General features: G+C 37.2%; 1 protein-coding gene across 2 annotated transcripts in view; it reads right to left on the bottom strand.

Annotated features, from left to right (window-relative positions):
* Window positions 1-4,467: 4,467 nt before the first annotated feature.
* Window positions 4,468-24,485, bottom strand: part of AP-1-2beta (adaptor protein complex 1/2, beta subunit) — a 68,831-nt gene continuing 48,813 nt past the window's right edge. The window contains exons 14-19 of one of the 2 annotated variants that reach the window (XM_081766249.1): window positions 24,129-24,215; window positions 21,092-21,221; window positions 19,135-19,306; window positions 16,543-16,697; window positions 14,558-14,584; window positions 4,468-4,871 (exon numbers count right to left, since the gene is read on the bottom strand). In XM_081766249.1, coding sequence (XP_081622375.1) covers window positions 4,797-4,871; window positions 14,558-14,584; window positions 16,543-16,697; window positions 19,135-19,306; window positions 21,092-21,221; window positions 24,129-24,215 — 646 coding nt within the window. In that variant the 3' untranslated portion in view covers window positions 4,468-4,796. The remainder of the gene's footprint in view (window positions 4,872-14,557; window positions 14,585-16,542; window positions 16,698-19,134; window positions 19,307-21,091; window positions 21,222-24,128; window positions 24,216-24,485) is intronic. The other variant, XM_081766259.1, reaches the window with a different exon arrangement.

A 24,485-nucleotide genomic window follows, 5' to 3' on the forward strand; every position in this document is an offset into this window, starting at 1 on the left:
CATGTACACTATCACAGAATTGGTGGCTGAGACAATGAGATCACTGGGAATTATTGAAATGAAAAATGGAATGACATTATTTTCATTCAACTTCCCACGATTATCCTCTTAGGGCTATAGATGACGGATGATTAATGGGAGTGAATGAAGAAGATATTAAACTTTTGTACTCTCCCACCGGGAATCAAACCTGGAATCACATGCGTCAAAGGCGCACGCGCTACTCGCTAGACCAACTGGGAGGACTGGAAGGGCTTGTAAGCTAATTGTTTATTTGAGGGTACAATATTGTATTCACATATATTTACAACAGTTTACTTGTAACAAATAACTTAGTTACTCTCTTCATTTACTTGTATAACAGCTCGTATTACACTGGTATACAAATTTTGATCCAAGGTCGTGCTTATTGGTTTTTCGTCGTTTTCTTAATAATTTGCATCCACTGAACACGAGTATGGCAGTTATTTTCCCGTAATGTCAAAATTTGTGATGATATATGCATATCAGATTTTATTGAAACAGTAACATATTATACAATTCTATCTTATGAGAACATTGAACTACAAGCATAATACAAACCTTGTAGTCATGCTTCTGTTGATTTTTCATTGGTTTCTTAATGATTTGCATCCGCTGAACACGAGTATGGCAGTTATTTTCCCGTAATGTCAAAATTTGTAATGATATAAGCATATCAGATTTTACTCAAACAGTAATATATTATACAATTGTATCTTATACGAACATTGAACTACAAATATAACATACACATTTTGGACATCAACTTTCGGGGTAACAAAAATCTACATAGCAATACATAAATATTACATTTCTTATAAAAATATATACAAAAGCACTTGAGATTGGAGGAAAGTGTTCATCAAGTACTGGAATTCCGTAGTCAAAAGTGAAGGTTAGTGGTTCTTTTCCTTTTGTGGGAAACGTTCACTTCGTCACGGACTAACCCCCAAACATAATCACACATCATTGCACAGTCCCACCTTCCTTCGTATCTGCTTTCCATTACCTGAATGTCCTAATGGAAACGTTCCCCGTGCTCTTCGCTAACATCTCCTTAATTCTCCCTAAAGAAATCCAGGTGTGAATGAAGCATATGTAATTTTAAAGACATTCTACATCCCAATGCTCGATATTGATCAATGAATGTCTTAACTTGGTGATCAAACGCTTCACTTCGGTTATGCACAAGAAATCCCGTCACCAATTTATGAAAGGCCTCCCAAGCGTTTCTTTCCAAATCCGTCATTTTTTTTTTTCTTTAAGTGTAGCACTATAGTGTATGACATAAATCTAAGGCCCTGTGAAAATGCCTCTGATAAAGCTGGAAACATTTGTTTGATACATTGTAGGGCAGGTGAATTACGATCCAGAGCTTCCAGAAATTGTTTTGCCAATCCCAGCTTCATATGTAATGCTGGCATGAGAATCTTCTTCCTGGGCACTAATGCTTCATTTATCACATTTTGTGTTCCTGGAATAAGCTCCGTTCTTTCAGGCCACACGGTTTGATCATAATGCTGGTTAGTTGCCCGACTGTCCCACAGACATAGAAAGCAGGAATATTTAGTATAACCACTTTGCAACCCAATAAGAAAACCAACAATTTTGAAATCCCCACACACGTCCCATTGATGTTCCTCATATTTAGTTTTCTCCAACATCAGCTTCACATTTGCATAACTCTTCTTAATCAATTTACAATTCTGCTATGAATCTTTAGAATCTATATTCTCTGTTTGCTACTCCGAACAATTATCTTTAATAACAAATGCGATAAAACCTAGCGAATATTGAAATAAAAGCACGCAAATTGCTCTGCATAAATCAGTATAGGAGAAAAATAAAACATGCTTATATCACTGAAAAGATTGACACTACATAAATATAAGTGTCAGATTCGTGTTCAGGGGGCCAAAATACATAAAAATTCATCAAGAAATAATAATAAGCAAAATTTTGTATACCAGTATTAGTATTTTACAGGCATGACTTCAGTTTCGTACTCAATCAGCTACCAAGTCACGGTGAATGTGTTATACATAATATATATTTTATTCAATTGTTTACTAAAAAGATTTCCGATACAGCAACAAAGCCATTTTACACTGAAACATCAGCAATAAAGGAACAAACTTTTATAGAAAGTTTGCGAAAGCTAACATATGTATTCCGGCATTCGTCTAGTGGAACTGCAACATCACCAGTCAGGATGCTTAGTATCAAAATTCGAACCTGGAGAGTCCCAATTACGGAACGCCAATGCTAACCACTATTTACGTTTGTTCAATAAATATTATCAAACTATTTTTCTGCAATTATTTTTGTAAAATATTTATTATTTTCATGAAGCAAAGAGTGAATTTTCTACTTGGGTTGAGAAGTATCCCTATTATGCTTTTAATCGACAACTAATAGTTTACGTTCATTATTTATATCAATTTTCTACCTATTACTTGCAGAGACTATTCGAAGTAAATGTTTTATTTTAGTAACGTTTCATTAAAGTGTGTTCATATGTAGGCCCGCACCCACGCTTTTCTTACGAAGGGTCCAAATTTTTGGGATGGAGTACAATACTAAGGCAGTACGTCTATGTAGTATTATTCTACACCCGACAAGACGGTAAGTAATTGTTAAATGCTGTCACCAATATATTCTGAAAAAAAAAAAAAAAAAAAAAAGTACAGAACAAGATTGGTTTTATAAGATTAAAAAGTACAGATGAAGTGTAAGGTCAAATCTTTATGCTGCATCAATCATTTCTCTAAATCTATGTCGAGTTAAGAAGTTTTGAAAGCGGTTCGGACCCGGTGGATCCCCCCTCCCCGTGTAGATGCACCACTGCTCATATATGAACTTTTCGACTACGACAATGATTGGAATGAAGTTTCCAACTTTTATAAAATTCTTGATAATTTTAATATTTTTGGATCAAAAGATTCAATATATATCAATCAAAAATTTTCTTCTAAGCTTTATATCTAGAGAACTACATATAGTGTAGCCAAACCCAAACTATCGCTTAACTCAGTATTATGTGCTTATCCCATAAAAAAATACGAAAACTCGATTTAGGGACCGTTCAAAAATTTTGTGGCTCCAGATCCAAAAACTAATTATTGGCCAAGATCCAATCTTTTCATTTTTAATTTTTTTTTTTCATCATTCCTAAAATTTTTGTTAAAGACATAAATCTGAATTATTTGCAAATATTCAAATAAACTAGAATAATACTACAAAACATTTTTGGAACAAAAGATGGTTCTTTAACGAACTGACAGACACAAGCTTTTATTAAAGTTTACTTAGGCTACAAGAGTTAAATTAATGTTCATGGAGAAAGTGACACCTAGAGGTTACACGCTAACCAACTATTCTACGAACGTGAGTTAAAATTCACTTACTTGGTAAACGTATAAGAAAATCACGAACACAAAATGCCTGATCGCTTTGCGTATTTTGTGACTTATTTCTATTTAGTCGTTTGTTACGTGTAAAATGTCCATTACCTACGCATATTAGGACTGTGGGATATGTATAGTAACTAATAATATGAGAGATTTACGTTGTACTTCTAATAAAGCGTAAAGTTCCCATAAATTTCGCTGCGTGTTTGCCACGTTCAAGAAATATATATATATAAGAATTTGGCAATGACAAGTTTGGAGATTTCTTTTCTTAATTATAATTTTTAACTTTTTTTTTCTTGAGATAACTTTATCGGAAATAAGTGTTTCTTCTTCTGCACATTTCCAAGAACACATTTGAAATTTTCTCTCATAAGAAAAAGCGTTACTTATATTTATGTAATTTTTAAAGACATGTGACATATTTTGGACATAAGGGTACAGTGTGTGTCACGTCAAGAAAGAAGAAAAAAAAAACGTGCACCGTGTTCCATTTGCAATGCAAATAATTGCACTCTGGTAATGAAAACGGTAGAAGTGTCTGTTGGATGTCATTCTGGGGAATACAGTTCTACATTCTTCCATCTGCGCAGTTCATCACAATTTATCCTCGAGGTTGGTGATATGTCCAAACTCTGTCAAACTGACCTTACACATGTTCACTAGGAAACAAGTCTAGTAGTTAAGGAGGCCAGAGAAGTTGACGTATGTCATGAAGAGTTTGTTGGGTAACATGGATAACGTAAGGACGGTGTTGCTTGATTTCTGAATGGATGTTGCAATGGTTAATGTTCCTTGAACAAACACCAGAAGAGAACGATCATTGTAGGGTATAGCTATCCACACCATGATACCTGCTGTTGGTCATGTGTGTTATTTTAAATTCCTTACTTTAACAGGTAGCAGTGTCACATGTCTCCACTGTCTTGAAGTGTCGTTCGCTAACTGGCATTCTGTATATACAAAAGTCATGAAGCAATGAAACATGTATAATGGATATCACCGGAATGGGTGAAAAAAAGACTCAATCGAGAACTGGTTTTAACAGTGTTTATTCAATATAATTAACATATGAAAAAAAAAGACAATCCACTGCCATTTAGCTATCTTATCTTACATCAATAAAATAGTACAATCATGAAACTCATATACATAAATGTGTCTTAGGAGATTGTTCACAGAATCTTACACTTGGCATATCACGAGTATACCAAATTAAAACGTAGCACCGACAAACAATAATATCTACTGTACATTTAGCAGTATGTCGCTACTTACTGGTGGAATGTATCTTTTCTACGATCATGCAGGAAGAATTAACAATCGTAAATATTATCCACGTTTCACCATCTTGCAACTTCCTTCTTAGCTATGAAGAATTGCATCATAGGCTTGGTACACACCACTTGCAACATCTAAAGCTCGAGATTTCAGTGATAGCTACAACATAAGAATTGAAAAAGTTTATTGCAATTTGCAGTTAGGACTGGAGTACTTTTAACTACGAACTTACAGGTAACATAGGGTGGAGGTACCGTTTATGGCCACTTTAAGGACTTTTTCATTTTTGATTTTTTTGTAAGATATATTACCAGTATTTATGATTTGAAAGGGTATACTTCTAATTTGAACTCTTGTGAACACATTTTTCGTATTAAATCGTTATCTACTGCCTTAAAAAGTTGGTAAAAAAGCATTTTTAAAAAATAATACACATTTCACCACTTTTGGCCATTCTGTTTCTGCTTATGGGTCACTTTTTTTTAACACTTATGCCCACTCAAAATAAATCAACTTCCAAATTAAGGTTTATTAAGTAAAAACACATGAAAGATCATTTACTTATACATGAAATTAATCTAGGTATAGGGCTCTCGCCTACTTATTCTGAATGCTAAAATTATGTATAGGCTATTACAAAATGTATTTATCTTTAGCACTAAATATGTACATTTTATAAATAGTTTGCAGTATAACAAGAAGTAGCTCAATAGAATAACAAAATGAGCTCAATAGAATAACAAGAGATCAAAACTAGTCGAGCATACAACAATATCAATGTTGTAGTGTTTTTCAAGTGGTTTTACAGCTCCAGGAAACACATTTACCACCATTCGACCCCGTTCTTTAAGGCTGGGTTCTGGCAATTTATCAATTATGTTAAAAATATTTACTTATGATATGTCATTCTCAATGATTACAAATTGTGCTTTCTTTGAGTCCACATGAGCTCCTTCGTAACTAAGTGGTTAGCGTACGCTCCTTTGGTGTGGGATACCCAGTTTTGATTCCCACCGGGACCTAATGTGGCTCGGATTCCACGTTAATCAGTAGGTCCACGTCTCATATAGCCTCGCTGCTGAAAGGGATGCTAAGCTTAAAATCACTTTTTGAATTTACTCATTTGAAACATTGACTATCATACTCAAAATTGATATTTTGTTTAATATTACACCAACATACTCTATCACACAGAGAGATTTCATTAAGTCTACATATAGGCTACACAGTATTTTATACCGAGTGTAGTAGTGTAGGCCTGTTATATTTCGTTCCATTATATTATTAGGTAAGGTTAAGAAATTTTATTTTTTATTTTTTGGTCAAACTATGATTTATTTTGTACTTTAAATTTAACTTCATATTTAGGACTATTAGTGGATTTGCCTATTTAGGCATATAGCAAAAATGTGTTACAGTGTAAAATACTGTTTTTTATTATTTTTGTTAATAAACAATCAAATTAGTATAGATGGCCATAAAGAGTGACAAGTATGAAACCACTTATGGCCACCTACTCGCCATAACTGGCTACTTACGGAATATTCCGACCCACTAATGGCTACTGTATTTTATTTGTTGTGTTTTGAGGTTCTGGCAGTTACGATAGCATTATAACGAAAATATAGTTTTTTATTACCAGAGAACTAAGTTTCTACTTTCTAGGCTGCAAGATGAATTTTCTACAGTTTTTTGAAAAACTCAAAACTCTTAAGAAATTTCACAAGAAATTGGAGAATTGTGTGCATCACAACATACAAAATGTAACAGCATATCAATATTCATTAGATTGAAATGTCTAGTGACTGAATCTGTTGCTTAAAGTCTAGTGCTTTTAATAAGCTTTGTTTCGATTGATTGAAAGCAGTATTAAGCTTAATAAAGGGCTAATAACATGAAAGTGGCCGTAAACGGTACCTACACCCTAATTGAAAGAACAATAAAAAAACGAAACTAGGAGGGGAATTGAATTCATGTTTTCAGTGTATCGCTAACCACTATGCTACCCTGTCTGTTCTCTGATTAGTCACCATTTTATACTTGACAGTCATGCTAAACTCAGTAACCATATAAATAAATTATGCATAAAAAACATCTAGATGATAATTACCCAGTGCCGGATTTACGTATAAGCTAAATCAGATATAGCTTAGGCCCCACTTACTTGGAGGCTCAAAAAATTTAGAGAAAAAAACATTGTAATGTAACAGATAACACGAAAAAGCAAATAAGATAAAAAGCACATACAACAATGGTGTTTTGTATTGTTGTACTAGGCTTTTATGAAGAAAATAATAGGGTTCTATTTTTTAGGCTTTGTTATTCAACCTCGCTTATAATGGAGCCCCCATTTCCCAGTCCTGTTTGTAATGGGCCCTTGTTTCCATTGCATATCCATTAGGTCCATAAATTAACATACAGCAATGTTAATCTAAAATCTAAAAAACGGCGACATTTGGTCGCTGAAAAAAAAAAATTGACGTAAAAAGGACCCCTAAAGCTTGACGTATAAAGGGCCCCTTTCAATAGCTTAGGACCCCACCAAACCTAAATCTGGCACTGTAATTACCTGATATTTTCTAGAATATGTTCTGTACATTCGACTTTTTAAAAAATGCACATGCTCTCTACAATTTTCTGTCAGTAACTTTCAAATGAATGATGGGCGTTAGCAAACAGAAAATGTTGCTAACAACTCATAAATATATTAGTTAATTGGGTGAGGGAGTACGGGGGAATCACTACATGTTCACACATACAGAAGGTTGTTCCGGATACATGTGAACAAGTTTGATGTACTTGCCTCAAGAAATGCTTATGTCGCCACTAGCAGTGTGAATAATCGTTCAATAAAATTTCCAATTTAGGAGACTGCAATAGAGAATGGGCATGAGTATTAGGATGGAGTGTTTTGCCCTTTTTTTGGAAATTCGATGACGGCTAGTGCGGAAAAGGTGCCGTTACTGACCTTACTGACTTTTTAATTTTTTTTTTTTGGACAACCCCTTACCCTGCCCCAACGGACTTAAAGTTTTTTAAATGTTTGGATAGGCAACACGCACAACACCAATGACAGAAAATCTACTTGTGGTCGTTTTTAGAGTTACCTGATGGCTATAATACAATTATTTTATTAAAAGAAACTTGTAGCAATGCCAGTAAATAATTTTAAAATGTTTATGAGTCAAAGTACAGCCATATTAGCTCAGTTGTTGGAATTAATGTCCAGATTTTGTTTGGAATGCTACGTTAACGATGATTATAGGCATAGCTCTTGATATAACACGATTTTCTTTGTGCAACTCTTCGCTTATTTTGCTCTGTACGAAAAATAACCCAGAACTCACCATGGGGAGGTGGTTGCACATCGAGTTCCGCCCACCCACCCACTCCGTAGGCATACGTTGACATTTGACCTTAGGTCACGTAGTTCTTCTTGGTCTCGAAGCGGGGCATTCTTGTTCTAGACTTCAGTTTGGCTCTAACGTAGATATCTCTTGCGTTCTGGCCGCACTTTTTCGACGCTACCTCGGACACCAGCTTCACTGTGCGTTCCACAGCTTGACTATGGCAAGGGAATGTTGTTGTTAGAGTAGCTGAAGTTCGGATGTTTTCTTCAAGCTACTGATCCATTATGTTTCGTGTGATTGGCGGCTCTGTTAGACACTTAGGCCAATCAATCATGTCGTAATAATTTTCTGCTGTAAAGTTTAATTTGAAGTCACGTGGGCGGCTTGATCTCGGAGTCTTCTGGCTGCGGCACTTTTTATCCTTCTCCAGCCTAACGTTCGAGTATGCGGATTTTCATCTGCTGTCATCACTATCAGCAGGTTTTCATGATGAGCGTAGTATCCGTTTTTTTTTGTAGAACAGAATGAACTATGTGTTGTAGATTTTCTGGCAGGAAACGTGATAGCTTAACTATGCTGGATGGATGCATGGCGCCCATTTCGCACGAAGATTTCGCCCTATTGAAAACCAGACGGGAGCGTATACTTTAACAATGTACTGGCAAAGCAGACACAAATTTTAACTAGGTTTATCAGTACTGATGTAGTGCAGCGAAGCATCCTACAGGCTAATGTAAGCCATCATCAATGTGATAATGGTCCTGGTTTTCTATTTGCTAAATCGGTAGTACACATTCCTGTAGCAACAGCCTTACAAATTTCAAAGAGATAATTTTGGTCGTTGCTTAAACCATTTTTTTTTTTTTTTTTTTTTTTTCAGACACCCATTCAACGGGAATGAGTGTGAAGGAGACGATCGGTGAACGTTCACAATCCTTTAATTTCTTTCCGATGGGGCCGGAAAAAGCGTTGGGTCCGGTCGTCCAACCATCCAATTCGGTAACCAGGTGTCGAAATGGAAACTCGTTGGTATGAAGAAGGTAAATGAGATGCTGCAGTTCCTTTCCTAGGGATCTTTATATCTGACTTATCACACCGTTATCCCATCCTGTGTTCGTGGCTTCAACATCGCTGCCGACTGCCTCAAGACTTGACACGTTGTACTGGTTCTTCTCTAAAAGCTCCAATGTAGAGTCGGCAATATCCTCCCAGTGCCTGACTTAGGTGTGGCATGACCCAAGTATTCTGAACTGGGCTCCGATAGAACTGTGATATGTTTTTCTGTAACCTCTCGTCTTCGTAGTTTGCCGTTAATTTTCTCGCACAAGAGTTGCATCATTTTTATCCCACCAAAATAGATACTTGTAATCGCCCGGACTAGGTGAGCCTTTTCTTTCTGGATCTTCTTACCCAGTTTATCTTTTCCTCTTCGTACCTTAGATCTGTCAACAACAAGATTTTTGTCCTCTGGCGTTATGAGTCTCGCGTCCTGAAGTACGACAGAAGCGATCAAAGCAACCTGTCTGTCTGAAGCTCCAGTTCTAAACGCTGCCTCCGCTGTATTTTGAAGACAGATGCGCCTTGAAGTCAGATCCCAACGTGCTTCCCGGTTCAACAGCTTCGCTGGATTCCCCTGACGACGCCAATATCTTTGACCTGTGCCTATGCCTAATTCCACTAGTTGATGGACTTGCTTCAACACTTCCAGCGTCTTTCTTGGTTGTCTGCCCCTTAAATCTGCTCACTCTACGGGAAAACATCTTTGACAGAGATTTGCTTGTTCGGACGTCAAGGTTACTAATGCTCATTTACCGTGATGTTCTCTGGTCCGAAAGAAACCTGAATTCTCGTTTTGGAATCTTGCGTGTCCTCTCACAGTTGCTATCTTGGGCGGTTTTACATTTGCAAGACGCAATACCGAAAAGAGACTTTTCCGCGTGTGCAACAAACCCTGCACGAAGTGTTGCTTCTTGTACTTGTCGACTGAAATGTTTTTCCTTGGTGCGACACTTACTACAAAATGTTTTCAGCATGTCAAAAACTTTCTTTTCTGAAACCATAGGAATGCTTGCTTTACGACAAATATGTACAACTCTTTGTCCAACTAGTTTACAAATGTCAGTCACTGGTAATTTAGTTACACTTTCGTCATCACTTAAACCACTTCGAAACCAATGATAATGTCGCATAACGTCAGCGTACGTGGGTAACTGCATTTCACTCATTTCACTTGGAATGCCAAATAAGCCTCGTTTCACACTTTCAAGCCTCATAGCAGACCAACGCTTTTTTCTTCATCTTGCTTTCCATTGCTTCCGAACTTGGAAACCAAAGTATACAAAATGTCTCTGAATCGTATTGCACTAAGAAGACTGTAACTTTAGGTACAATGCACAAACTCTGTCTTAACAGAAACAGTGACGAACTAAAACCATTAAAGCTTAAGCTGCAATAAACTGGCCTGTTGGATTGGTTGGCCGAATTACGCAATACTTATACCACCGCCGAACTTCGAGCGAGAATATTCTAGAAACGTCGGCGTAGGTTCTGGATCCAAAGCGAAGAGCGGAAGGTGCGCGAATCTTCTGGACGGAGCAGGACGTTGCGACGACACTCGAAGAGCGTGGCCAAAGTAAGCAACCATGAAGTTGTGTAGTCTGCCGCTAGATGGTGTACATAACAAGCGAAGAGTTGCCAAAAACAAATCGTGTTATATCAAGAGCTATACCTATAATCATCGTTAACGTGGCATTCCCAACAAAATCTGGACATTAATTCCAACAACTGAGCTAATATGGCTGCACTTTGACTCATAAACATTTTGAAATTATTTACTGACATTGCTATAAGTTTCTTTTAATAAAATAATTGTATTATAGCCATCAGGTAACTCTAAACACGACCACAAGTAGCTTTTCTGTCATTGGTGTCGTGCGTGTTGCCTGACCAAACACTTAAAAACTAAGTTCGTTGGGGCAGGGTAAGCGGTTGTCCAAAAAGAATCAGTAAGGTCGGTGCCACTAATGGCACCTTTCCCGCATTAGCCGTCATCGAATTTCCAACAACAGTGTAAAACGCTCCACCCTAATGAGTATTATCTCTGCAAGCTTTAGACACAACAAATAGTTCGGACATACCAATGTCGTCGATGTCTGTAGCGTCATTTTACCAGTCCAAAGGTTCAAAATTCATCGGACTGGTATCAGAGCTTTTAGCGAAATGTCGGTAAACGTAACAATATGAATTATCTGTTTCTGCTCCACTGGTGGTAAAATCAGAGTGTTCTTTGGAAAGGTTGGCTTAATACCTTATCCATGTGAATGAGCACATTTGGGGTGGACTGTCTGTACAAATGTTGGATATCTATGCGCAAAATTGGGATGATAATGGCGAATGGGAGTACGTACGATTCATCTTTGCACTTTTGTCAACTTCACGAATTACAAACTTCTCAGTGTACCCAAATTCTGCAACAACTATGAACCTGCAAAAATTGCATTGCAACAGCGTAAAATGTTGCTACATACCTTTGCATCGCTAAAGTGGAAGATAATGGCCTGTTTTTGACTATGTCCAATTGGTAAATGTATGCACCATCTAGCATAACCATATGTTCCACTTGTTATCTGATAAATGGCGCTCATACAGTTCCCGGCAGTTGGATTTCCGCTTAGCAATGAGCCGAGGTTGAAGCTAGTGAACGCGAGATTTATGATAGCACTTCATCATCTGATCTGGAGACATATAGACCTTTCCAGCCATCTTACATGAAGGGAAGTTCTTGGCAAGCCATTCGATATATGTCACATGACGTTTGATTCATTACTTTTACTGGAGTCTTCTAGTGGGTACTTTTAAGAATGAATATTTCTCATGCGAGCGTCAAATGATTGCCTCGACTCTGTTCTACAATTTTATCATAGATGGCCTTTGGAAATGAGTCACGACACACCCTTCCTAATAACAGTGCAGTTTCGGGTTTAACCTACTGCATTCACTTCGCTCTAGATCCTGAAAGAGGAAGCCATAGACTAAGAAAGCAACATGCGACTTTTCGCTATAGCTCACGCCTGTACACAGCAACGGTGCATGATTCTATTCGCATATATCTGGAACCATCTTCTGTAATCCATGTTTTTCTCATTATTCAGGAAAAAAGTAATAGCTACTTAAAATCCCTCCTAGTTACAAAAATCTGGGGTAGATTGTCTCGGATGATGTGCTCTAGCACTCAAGTATTGGTAAATGGCTGCTACATAATCAAAAAGACGCTAACATCAAATCTCGTCAAAACGAGTTTTTGAAACTAATTTAATCAGTAAATATCACTGTTAATAATTAAAGCGGGGGTTAAACGAAATAATAATGAAAGTTCCAAGCGTGCTGCAATTTGTAATACTATAACTTGGTTATTTTATAATTAAATATAAAGCACTTCTTTCCATCAACCGAAAAATGGTCAACTGATGGAAGTATGAGGAATGAAATTACAAGAATCAAAAACAGATAAACAGTGGCGGCTCCTGAGGAAAATCATATCGGTGGTAATTAGAATTTTATCGCTTCAAACTAACAGAAGCAAGCTTATCTGATGTATTTCTTCTTGTGTACAAGAACTAGTATATTGGGTGGGTTCTCTTAGTTTGTAGTGGTAAAATTTGATTTCTACCGATGTGACTTTCTTCCGCCACTAGTACAAAGACTAGAATTTTTGCTGGGAACAGTTCAGCATTATCAAGAACGAAAAGGTATATATGAAGATTGAATAAGATCACAAGTAACTGCCTATCATTCAACACTGGATTCGTTGCTACCGTAACAAACGAACGAAACGTATATGACTTTCTTCTTTCTTTTTCAGTTCATTTATTACTGGTAGCCACGCATCCACATGAACTAAGATATTACGTAATTGATTTTTAGTTGTATTTTACTTTTATTTGAACGATCCCATCTAATTAATTTATGTATTTACCTTTTCATTCTTGATAATGCTGGACCATTCCCATGCGAAACTTAAAATTTTGAAGTTATCACATAAACTGTTTATCATCACTCATCTGCGCGATTACGATATGTTTACATATGAATTCATGATACAATACACTGAACAAAATTTGTACATATCATACACCCTACCTTATTATCATCTACTTTTTCTTTCTCTCACACACACACTAATATTTCAAGCCAGTGGCGTATACTGGTTTGAAGGCATGGGCTACCACTGACCTTGTATATTATTATTATTATTATTATTATTATTATTATTATTATTATTATTAATAATAATAATAATAATAATAAAAATATGCATAACAATGAACAAAAAGTGGTTGGTGTGTTTTGTTTGAACTTTTGTTTTGAGACTATTAAGGTTCGCAGTTAAATTCTCGTGGATTGCATCCGTAAAATGTTAAATTTTACCAATGTCACTTCCCTCAAGAGTCGCCTCTGTTACTGATTTTCCTATTTGGTCTTAAATCCATTAGTGTATTGATTTTAGCCTTACCAAAAAAAAAAAAAAAGTTCTACAATCAATTTTCTTTGTAGCATTTCATTTTCCTGCTTAATATTACTCACAATGCTCACCAGACTAATAGAAATTAACACATTTTCTAATTTACAATATTGTCTGCGGCCTTATTTCGTAATGGTTGGCGCAAAATTAGCGGATTCAACTCAATGCAAATAAAGCAATAAGTAATTACAAGTGCAATAACAAGAATCGCAAAGTAAAACACAAATTTTGCATTGCGTTGACGCAAAGCGCTACGAAATGATGACCCGAAATTCTCAGATAGATCCAAAATAGCTGCTATGTCATTGTTTTTAACTTCGATTTACTCGCTCCGCCTACAGAAACCGCTCCACAGAGAGGAATCCTGCTTGGTTGCCATCCCGTGCCTCGCTAGTATACTGTTACGGAGGAACCTACGTGGGCGCCGAAACAGTTACATATTTCTCTCTGCTGGCAGACGATTGCGGTTTCCTAGGAGTTGTCAAATCATCAGTGTTTACGAAAGCGAGAGGGATTGTGTTCTAAGCGTTAACGGCTGCCTTAGTACGCATTCACGTTTGCGAAAATATAGACACTAGTACAATGGAAAAAAGAAAATAAACTGTAAACATGTTATTTTAAATTAATTTGTACGTGTTGTATTAACTTCCAAGGGCTACCGCCGGTAGCCTCGGTTGCCCATAAAATACGCCAGTGCTTCAAGCACAATTTTATTGCAGAAGATTATTAATGAGGGACCTTTTTCAAAGTTTTTGAATTTTTAAAGACGTATTCTGTTTCTAGAAAGATTTGGTTTCCCAATTCTAAACCTCTACTCATATAAAGCCCAGCTGTTTTCCCAACTAAATATTCTTTTGATGTGCATAGTGCGACAGTATTTGAAATATTCAAGGACACTAGTTAGGGAAGCACACAAATTATTTTCTAGTCTGGTAAGGCCCTGAAGACACACATACTAAATAAAACATTCTTACCTTGATATTCTCTACAGGTCTTCCCATCTATTAATATATCATCCATAGCAGCAGGAATTACCGACAGACAGGAGAAGATTATTAACAAAGAAGTAAGAGCAAAATACAAAACTAATGAAAAAGTCTACACTGTAGCACATGAATATGCTCATCGAATAAGTTGAGAGAAGTAGTCTAATCATATTTTCAGTCCACTGTCGTGTGAAGTGCAAGTTGCTGGATGCAACAAACTGCTTCATCGCTTTCTACGATGATTCAGAAATACAATTCACCATTCTGGACATGCATTTTCATGTGTTAAAGCGCAAGCTTTGTCATTAGTAAGGGGGGCGGAAGTTCATGACCTAAAACTATACATATATGCCCTAAAATATATGGAAAAATGACCTCAAAATCGTGAAAAATTACGATTAAATTTGTAATTGTAACTTGAAAAGAATACAACAGACATATCTAATGATAGGCACTGTGTCCACGATACCAGGAAAAAAAATGACGTAGCTTCTTCAGTTGAAATAGGTTCTCAAGTTTGATTTAAATAAAAATAACCAAATAAAATATAAACTTCAACAATTTAATGAATAACACATACACAGTAAATTATTCAGCGTAAAATGTACTAATTCGTAGCATCTCGGCCTACTATGAAGCACGGTGTATGCTTTCATGTCCTGCACGTCACTGTACGGGTAACAGTAAAGATAAAAATATATAAGAAAAAAAAGACCAACAAAACTATACTTAGCGACAATTCGACAACACTGTACCTTCGAGAAATGTTCTCTATATGGCGCGAGACACACGACACGTAAAATTTCATAGACAGGAACTAACGATCGGAATATACCTTCGCGTTTTATTGAAAGGTGAAATCGATACATCTATGTCAAGTTTCATGAGTCCTTACGATTACTTTAGTTACATCTCCTTATATGATCTTACATCCGAGTTTGAGCCAGACAGAGACGTCTGGTACTTTCCACTTAACAACACAGAAACAAAGACTAATATTTTCAGTTCCTCTTTCTTTTGCTTATAAACTGTCACTCTATGAAAAAATGTGTTTATGTCGGTGTAATGTCTCGAGCATATTACCAAAATTGAAATAACAATAACAAATAATGAAAAAGTACCGAAGTTTACGAAAAATGACTAGAAAATCACCGAAACTTTAAAAAAAATAACTAACAAAATGACCTAAACTTGCAAAAAGTTGTCTAAAAGCTGAAAATTGGCAATATATACATATATATATATATATAAATGCATTTTAAAATTACCACTTTTTTTCAGAACGAAGTGTATTACTATGTGTATTTGATGGGCACTGGGTCAGCGATACCAGAAAAGAAGATGACATTTAATCAACTTCCACCCTCTAATCATTAGTTTTATATTTTGTCTTAGCTTCCATCCTTTTATAGTTCTTTTCCTGTCACTTCTGAAGAGTGTACTTACTGCACATAGATTAGATAAAATGAAAATTAAGTCTATAGTTTAATACCCCACGGTTATATTGTAGAGGCTAAAGGAAGCGGGAGATTAATAACCTTCACAGCTACGATATTGTTTACCACGAAAATTATACGGGCTGCAATAGAAACAGGAACTTCTTGTACTAAAAATAAGTGCTCTATCATTGAACCACTATGTTCTCCGATAGGGGAGGTATTTCGAATTGAACTGAAAAAAGATAAGGACTTCATTCACTCACATACATTAATCAGAAAAGTTTGAAGTGAGATTATTTTTTAAAAAAACAAGAAGCTCCGCGTTTATTAGATTACTTCCAGTACTTAGCCGATATGACAGGAAAGTCAAAAGAAAACTAAATCTAGTTCATAAGTCTATCTTTCTACCTAATACACTCAAAAAGAAAACCAAGTTCTGGATAAACAACAGAGGAACTTCTCCATAAAAATGTGGTAAAGTTAATAAGGAAGGATTTTATGATTTCTTTTTAGTATTTTTGCACACACACTTACCGTGATGTTTGGATTTCCAGGTTGAATTTTCAATTCATTCAATACCCAAATGCCATTCGTAAGCTTCAATGATTGGTATAGCATATCTTGGCCTTCTACATTACGTTTGGCTATCGTAAACACGTTATTTTGTTGCATCTTCTGTACTACGGCATCTGAAAGTACAATATCATTACACATTGACGTAGTCTGGCCTGTCGTTTAAGAAGAGCTTTAAAAAGCATTTTTCTTTTGGTTACTTTTTTTTTTTTTTTTTTTTTTTGTTAAAATCTTTATTGCCAACCCTGCTAAACCGTGAAGTTCGTTCTCACTCTAATTTTTAATGAAAATAATATATATAATAAACTTATATCAAACTTCCTTGTGTTATAGGTCATGAAAAGGTTATGGCCGGTCATTTGGCTTTCAGTTGTGTGAGATGTGGTCACCCCATCGGCTTCCATCTCCATTATTTCTAAATTACCGTTTACTGTGTCTCAATTCAAATAGCTCCCCAACTGCGTCATTATTCTTGGTTAACACTTAAAATTTTACATGAATAATTTACTAGATCTATAACTTAAGGAATAAGATAGTTCACTGTTGCACAAACGAAACCTCTCCACTGCATTCCATCCTGTACCAAGCCAATCCACTTTAAATTTGTTACTACGCCTTACCCTTATAATCCTGCCTCACATTCTCTTACCTTATCCCTGGGTTTTCCGAAAGTCTTTCACTCTTAGGTTCGCCGATCAGAACATACACCTTGTGAGTATTACCCATAAGAGCGATAAGTCTCCTTTTTCTTAAGAGATTTCGACTTTATTATCTGTGTGAAATTCGGTAACCAGTAATATTGTGAGTTCAGCATTTTATATACAATAAAATGCCAAAAGTCATGGGATAGCGGTGGGAAACTTGCTGATGTCACAGGGACATGGAAAATTGGTCGAATGGCGCGAAGTAGTTTCAGTGCTGGCAGTAAAACGTCGTATTCTGTACTGATGACAACCCGTGGGGAATAATAGGAGTTCAAGTGCGGGATGGTACACGAATGGAATATGCGATTTCGGAAGTCGTCTGGACATTGAGCTTCTCTCGTTCCACAGCGTCAAGGATGGACTACGGGTAAGAATCGGACGCATTACGACCTATCAGAAACTACGCAGTGGCCACTGACGTGTGCTGAATAACCACAACTGGCGATGTCTGGGCAGGCAAGCAACATTAATCACTACAGGACGTCCCAGCAACGTATCTTAATGGTCAGTACAGTGCAATTTGATCTCCAGGCAATATCGCTGCCGCAACTGCACAAGTGCCACTACTAAACAATGACCATCGGCAACAGCAACTCATGTAAGCTGGGGAATACGTGAATGGAGCCTTAGATGACTGGTGACGTGTATCGTAGTTGGATGAGTCTCGTTTCCAGTTGGAAGGCATGGATGGGACTGGGTGTGGAGCAGACCCCATAAGGTCATGAATCAAAGTTATCAACAAGGCATTTTCCACGGTGTTGGTGGCTCCGTAATGGTTAAGGGAATGTTTACATGGTATGGTTTGGGTTCTCTGGTCCGCTTGAACCACACATTAAGCGGTTATCGCTATGTTCAGCTGTTTGGTGACCGTCTACAGTCCATTATTGACTTCTTGTACTCTGCCAACAATGGGACTTTCTAGGATAACAATGCCCCATGTTACCTGACCGCAATAGCACGCGACTGTTTTGAGGAAGACTCTGGCCACTTCTAGCATACGATTTGGCCCCGTAGTTTCCGGACATAAACCTTTTCGAGCACATATGAATCATCGAACGATCATTCACACCAAGGATCCTCCACCTGCAACAACCACCGAATTATAGACAGTAATCGAGGCTGCATAGCTGCACATCCCTCCAGCGAACTACCAGCGACTTGTCTAGTCCATACCAAGTCAAGTTACTGCACTTCTCCATGCTTGAGAAGGTCCCACACGTTATTAGGTAGGTATCCCATGACTTTAGGCACTTAAGTGTAGTTTACTAAATAGATCCATTTTTCATGTCTTTTCGCGTCAACAACGTGCAAACAAGTGCATCCATTGAGAAAAAAAATGTATTTTGAATAATAATATTAAACTATATCAGAACTAATCATATTTTATTACAGTTGCCTCAAGCGCGTTTTCTAGTGCTAAATTAGAACCTAACGGTGGCTACAGCATCTCCCTGCTTCAGGTTGTGCCAAAAAAAATTCAGATTGTTGCATGTAAACCTTGCAACAGATTGTCAAAATCAATACTCATAATTACTTTAATCCATTTTAATTTTCATAAACAGAGAAGCTATAGACATCTTGCATTCCTTAAACATTTCCTCTGAAGCTACTACAACTTCTAGAAGGACGACCTCTCAATTACGATTTATGCTGTGTATACGTCAATCCATTACTAAATGCATATCATCAAAAGACCAACCTAAAACGTTCTCGGGATCTGTTAGAATATATCAGTCAGTTTCCATCCTGCATTTCGTTCAATCTGCGCTAATACCTCTTTCTGAATGTTTTACAGTATATAAAGTTCTTCTAAAGTACACAAACGGTATTAGAGATGCAGAACGCTTACCTGCATTACATTGAATATTAGTAAGAGTATATTGAACTTCGTTCTGAGCTGGGATATCTTTCCATGTGGCCAAGAACACCCTCTTATCCATCTGTCCATCTTCTGTGAAAAATACGTTCATGGGAACAAGACACGCGAAGTAGAAGACATCTATATTGTTTTTAATGGCAACCTGAAAATAAAATTATTTTGTTGTATAGTCATTAAAACGAAATATTAACAGTATTAACAATACAAATAAATAGTTGTTCATACAATAAAAAATGAAATTAAATATTTCAGTTTAATGTCCCACGATTATGCCCTTTACGCTAAGGGACATGGCGATTAAGGCAAACAAATGAAGATGGAACAATTGGTGGAATCAGAAAGTAGGGGAAACGTGAGTATTCCCAGAAAACCACGGACAAAACGTTGTTTACCACAAACTTACTTGGCTGGAGATCGAACCAGGGACCCTACGCACAAGAAGTTAGCGCTCTACCACTGAACCACCATGACCCCATTCATGCATAAGATAACCTACAGGTGTAATGGAATACCCATATTACAACTGAATGCATGTGACTAAATTCAGATATTAAAGGGTTCATTTTTTCATTTCTAATATTTCCTAGTTGTTTCTTCAGCCTTTTTCTTCTTTGGAGAGAATATTGAGTGAAGAAATATTAAAGAACTTAGGTTTCCAAATAATTCTAACCTACATATATTACTTAAAAATTGTAACGTATATTAACCATGTTAACAAATTAGAAAAATATATGTTTCATATTTTTAAAAAAAATGTAAAACGTACCACTGGACTGAAGTTTATTCGTAATGATTTGCCAACACTGTTTCAGTTCATTTGAAACTATTTGATTGGCTAGTTTTCAAGTCTATGCATATGCGATACTTGCAATCGTTTTCGTAAGAAAGTTTTGTGATTAAATAAGTGTCTATTTTGTTTGTTGTAATTCCAAAAACATTGTGATTTGCAGTTATTATGATAAGAATAAAATTTCCAGATAATTTACCTAACATTCAATTTGCGACTAAGAAAAGGTCCTACATAATTTGTCAGAATGAATCGTACCAGAAGTGAATAAGACTATTATCCAATCATTTAATCTGTTCTTTTGTAATTATATTGAAAAGTAACACTTTCTAACACAAACTATTATACGTACTACTACTATGAATAAATAATTTAATGTGGACGTCAGCAATCAGAATAACTTGTCCCTGGGCAATATATGCTATAAGATTAATGTCCGTACGAGAGACGAACATTGTTGCGTGTTCGCTGTGAGGTTTCCAGTTCTGTTAACAAGATTCATGACTAAAAAATCATTGTAGATAACAGCGCCATTGTATATTTACACATATTGCACACTGAATAAAAAATGCAGTGATGGTAGCAAGTCAAGAGTAATAGTGCTACTAGTAGTAGAGACATTTACAGCGGTTCAAGGTTATTATCAGACTTAAACATTTTTATGTCAGTTGAATGTTTCTTCGCCATACATAGACATAGTAGATATCAACCGTGCTACACGATATTTCCAGCATTTGAAGAAATGAAGCAGCAGAGAAAGTTCGAAATGTGTAGTCTGCAAGTTCGACTGGAAGTCCATACTTGTTCCTAGGCGAGTGGTAATACTTTTTTAATGATTGGCGAGAATGTTGACAAAATTCGGAAGAAGTCCGCGCATAAGACTTGTTGCAGTTATTCGAAGACACGACCACACTTGTGAAATTTATGGTTTGGCGTAATGTTCAGCTCATATGTGCGCCGACCTTTTTATATATTCATTACTTGAGAACTAAGTTATACACACACGAAACATGCCTTGATTTCCTAAGGATAATTGATAACCTAAAATTAAAATGTATATCTTCTATATTTTGGAATATCAAATACAAACTAAAATTATTTACTAACAACGTCAATAAATTAACACTAAATTGTAGCTACCTGTAGATTTGTGAGAGGATCCATCCTCTGCACGGGACCAGTTGTATTAAGAGGCAAGGACGTGTCATGAGATATACTGGGAGGCAAAGGTGTCATCACTTGCAAAGGAGCAGAAGGAATCAGCCCAAAGCTGAAACAGATACAGAAAATAAATAATGTTCACATGAAATAACATTTTGAGCTATTTCGAAATTTGAAGTTACATACAAAGTCTGAACAATACAAGATTTTCATCTACCGATATTCGCTTTCGAAATACGATTCATCTCTAATATTTTGTTATTTCCCATTTACTCTCCTCACTCTACTCCCAACTCTTGTTTCGATTAAATACACGATTCCCACTTCGTTGCGCATTTCTGATAACCAAAGAGGTAACTACAGTGAAATGTCGGATTTTCGAGAGATGTATCTCTGTTTTTTTTTCTTTCTTTCTTTCTTTCTGAAGTTCCTCCACCATCTACTCATCGTTTCTTCATTTATTCCATCTATTTCTTTACATCCCACTACTTCAATATTCTCGATTATTTCACATGACTGCTATTATTTATAGGTTTGTTTGCAGTGATTTTCTCCTCTCTTGATAACTTGCTTAGATTTCGACCTGGTCACACATTCTTTCAACCACAATACTTAATATACGTGACAGTAACAAACTCTCTAATATACGAGGGCAAGTCAAGAAAGACTTGGACTGATTTTTTTCCCGGCAGTTCTGTTAACGCTGGAGCTTCATAGTTTGGCATACAAGTAGGGTGGGTCTTGCTGTGCATATATATAAAATGTTGTTAAGGAATCACTGCATGTTTGGTAACCACGACTTTTTATTGCAGGTGATGTTCTGCACCGCCTCTAGAAGTCGCCTGTAGAAGAAATGGAGTCATTACGAGATGAACAATTTGCAGCTATACGGTTCTGCTATCGCCTGGGGAAAAGTGCAACAGAAACTCTAGGAATGTTGAGAGCAGCCTACAAAGATGACGCTCTGCCACGAAGTACCGTGTTCTGGTGGTTCAAAGAGTTTAAAGAGGGCCGAATGACAATCACGAAAGCTGGTGGACCAGGTGTATCAGCGTCAGCTGTTACTGAGGTGAACATTAACACGGCAGCAGTCATTGTTAGAGAAGATCGCCGCATCAGTATCGACGATCTGGCAGCCGCACTACGCATATCTCATGGCAGTGCCTTCAAAATTTTGCATGACCACCTCCACATGAGCCGAGTGTGTGCGCGATGGATTCCGCGACTCCTGACACCAGAGCAGAAGGCCGTTCGAGTGGAGACTTGCAGGGAGCTGTTGCAAAGGTTTGAGGATGGTGGAGACGCCTACCGCACCGTGCGACTTTTTTCTATTCCCTGCCCTAAAATCCAGACTGCGTGGACGCCGCTTCTCTGATAATTCCGAGGTTCTGAAGGCATCGGAGGCGGTTTTGAAGGACCTCTCAAAGAATGGCCTGCGACATGTGTTTGAGGACTGGAAGACTCGAATGAAAAAGTGCATTCAAATGGGCGGGGACTACTTTGAAAAGGATCATGTGCCTGTTGCTGAGTAATAATAAATTGCCTAGAAAAAAAAAATCAGTCCAAGTCTTTCTTGACTAGCCCTCGTACCATTGTAATTCTATACTTCTTTTTAGGCTTACATTTTAAACCATTCAGTCTCGAAATCTTCTCAGGGTTTTTCAACATAACTATCAGGGAGTACCTTATTCTTGTCCACGTAGGAATTCCTTTAAGAATCATCAGTATACAGAGGTTGATTCATTTATATCGAGCCGAAGTTAATGTACAACCGTACCGCGAATGCGCAAACCGTGCGCCTGTCACCGTGCAACGTGAGACTGTCATGAGGCAAGAAACAATATCTCGTTAGTCACGTAATAGAGCAGTATGGTCAAGCGTAGTTTGATGCCGCCGAAACTGTAACAGATTGTCGGAGGGATTCATTGCAGCCCTTTCCGATGCTAAGTTCACCGCATCGCGCATCGTTGAAATATGTAAAGTGCGTAATTTTCGTGTAAGTTGTGTCACTGTGAATCGTACCATATGGAAATATGCGGCACAGATTTCTGGATCCACCACACCGACACAAGCAGCCAGAAATCGCCCTCACGTTAAGAGGACCCTGCCGCTATTGAGTGTGGTTCGGCGTATAACGATCTCCGAAAATCCCCACTCACAGCGTAAAATGGCAAGCAAATACCGCACATCGTGACAATCAACCGCGCCATTCACAGGATTTACCTCTCACGGCTTAATCGGTAATCGTGATCTCCGAATGATCGCTGGAAGTTTGTTGTTACCCTTGATGAGCCGTGGATTTACTTCATTTACTGTGGTAAAGTTCGTGCCATTACATACAGACCTGTTGACAGCAAGAGTCGAAACTCGTTCTTCCGCTAGCGTGTAGAGAGTTTCCCAAAACGGTTCATGATTGTGGCCAGTTTCTCGTACAAGAGCAAACTGCGTCTCCGAAAGGTGGAGTAAAACGTCAAAATCAACGGTGTGTACTATCAGACTAAAATGTACAGCATGAAATCCCAGCACTGCAAGGACAAGACGTAATCTAGGTTGAACTGCACCGAGACAAGGCATCCACCCGCAAATCGAAAATATTGCAGGAATTCTATCCCCGTATGGAACAGGAAACTGGAATTGTGGCAACTTCCTTTTCTGATATCCCTGTCTAGAGTCCAGATGCCAGAGCAATGAACTGTTGTGCTTTCGGACTCCTCAAGCAGCGCCTGTCCCAACGTCGAGTCCACCCTTCTCCGACTTGTGGGAAAGCCTATAAAGAGGAGTGGGATGCAATATCCATGGCCCAGCTGTAAGGCAGTCTGTTGCAATGGAAACTCGGATGCTTGACAACAGTCAATAGAGGTGGCCTGCAGATCAAACACAGCTGGTGGTGAAAACATGATATTTCCTAGGTAAGTGGCACATTCAAATTCGGCTCAATATAAATGAATCGTCTGTATTGTACAAAATTTACAGGTTAGAATTTCTTTATTCAAATTAAAATTGGAGAAAAACTTACCTATTTTTATTAAGCTGTATAGCAAACCCTGCCATAGCCTGCATTGCTTTATTAGTAAATGTGAAGTCCATGTAAATCTGCCCATTCCTAAAACATAAAAATATTTTCAGTCAAGCATACAGTGAATAGTGTGATATAATAAATACTAGAATGTGTTAGTCTTTTCACTTACTACCTCCTTGTACTTCGTTTAATCTTATGCAAAAGTTTATAATAAGAACGCATTATTTGAATAAAATGGTATTTGCCGTATACAAGAACCATATTCCAACCAGCATGAATACCTTGAACATAGAATTTTCGAAACTGACTATTCACCTCTCTGCCTGATGAAATTTGTACCAATGAATATATTTG

This window comes from Thermobia domestica, chromosome 1, assembly GCF_964235325.1.
Source record: "Thermobia domestica chromosome 1, izTheDome1.hap1.1, whole genome shotgun sequence".
Lineage (NCBI taxonomy): Eukaryota > Metazoa > Arthropoda > Insecta > Zygentoma > Lepismatidae > Thermobia > Thermobia domestica.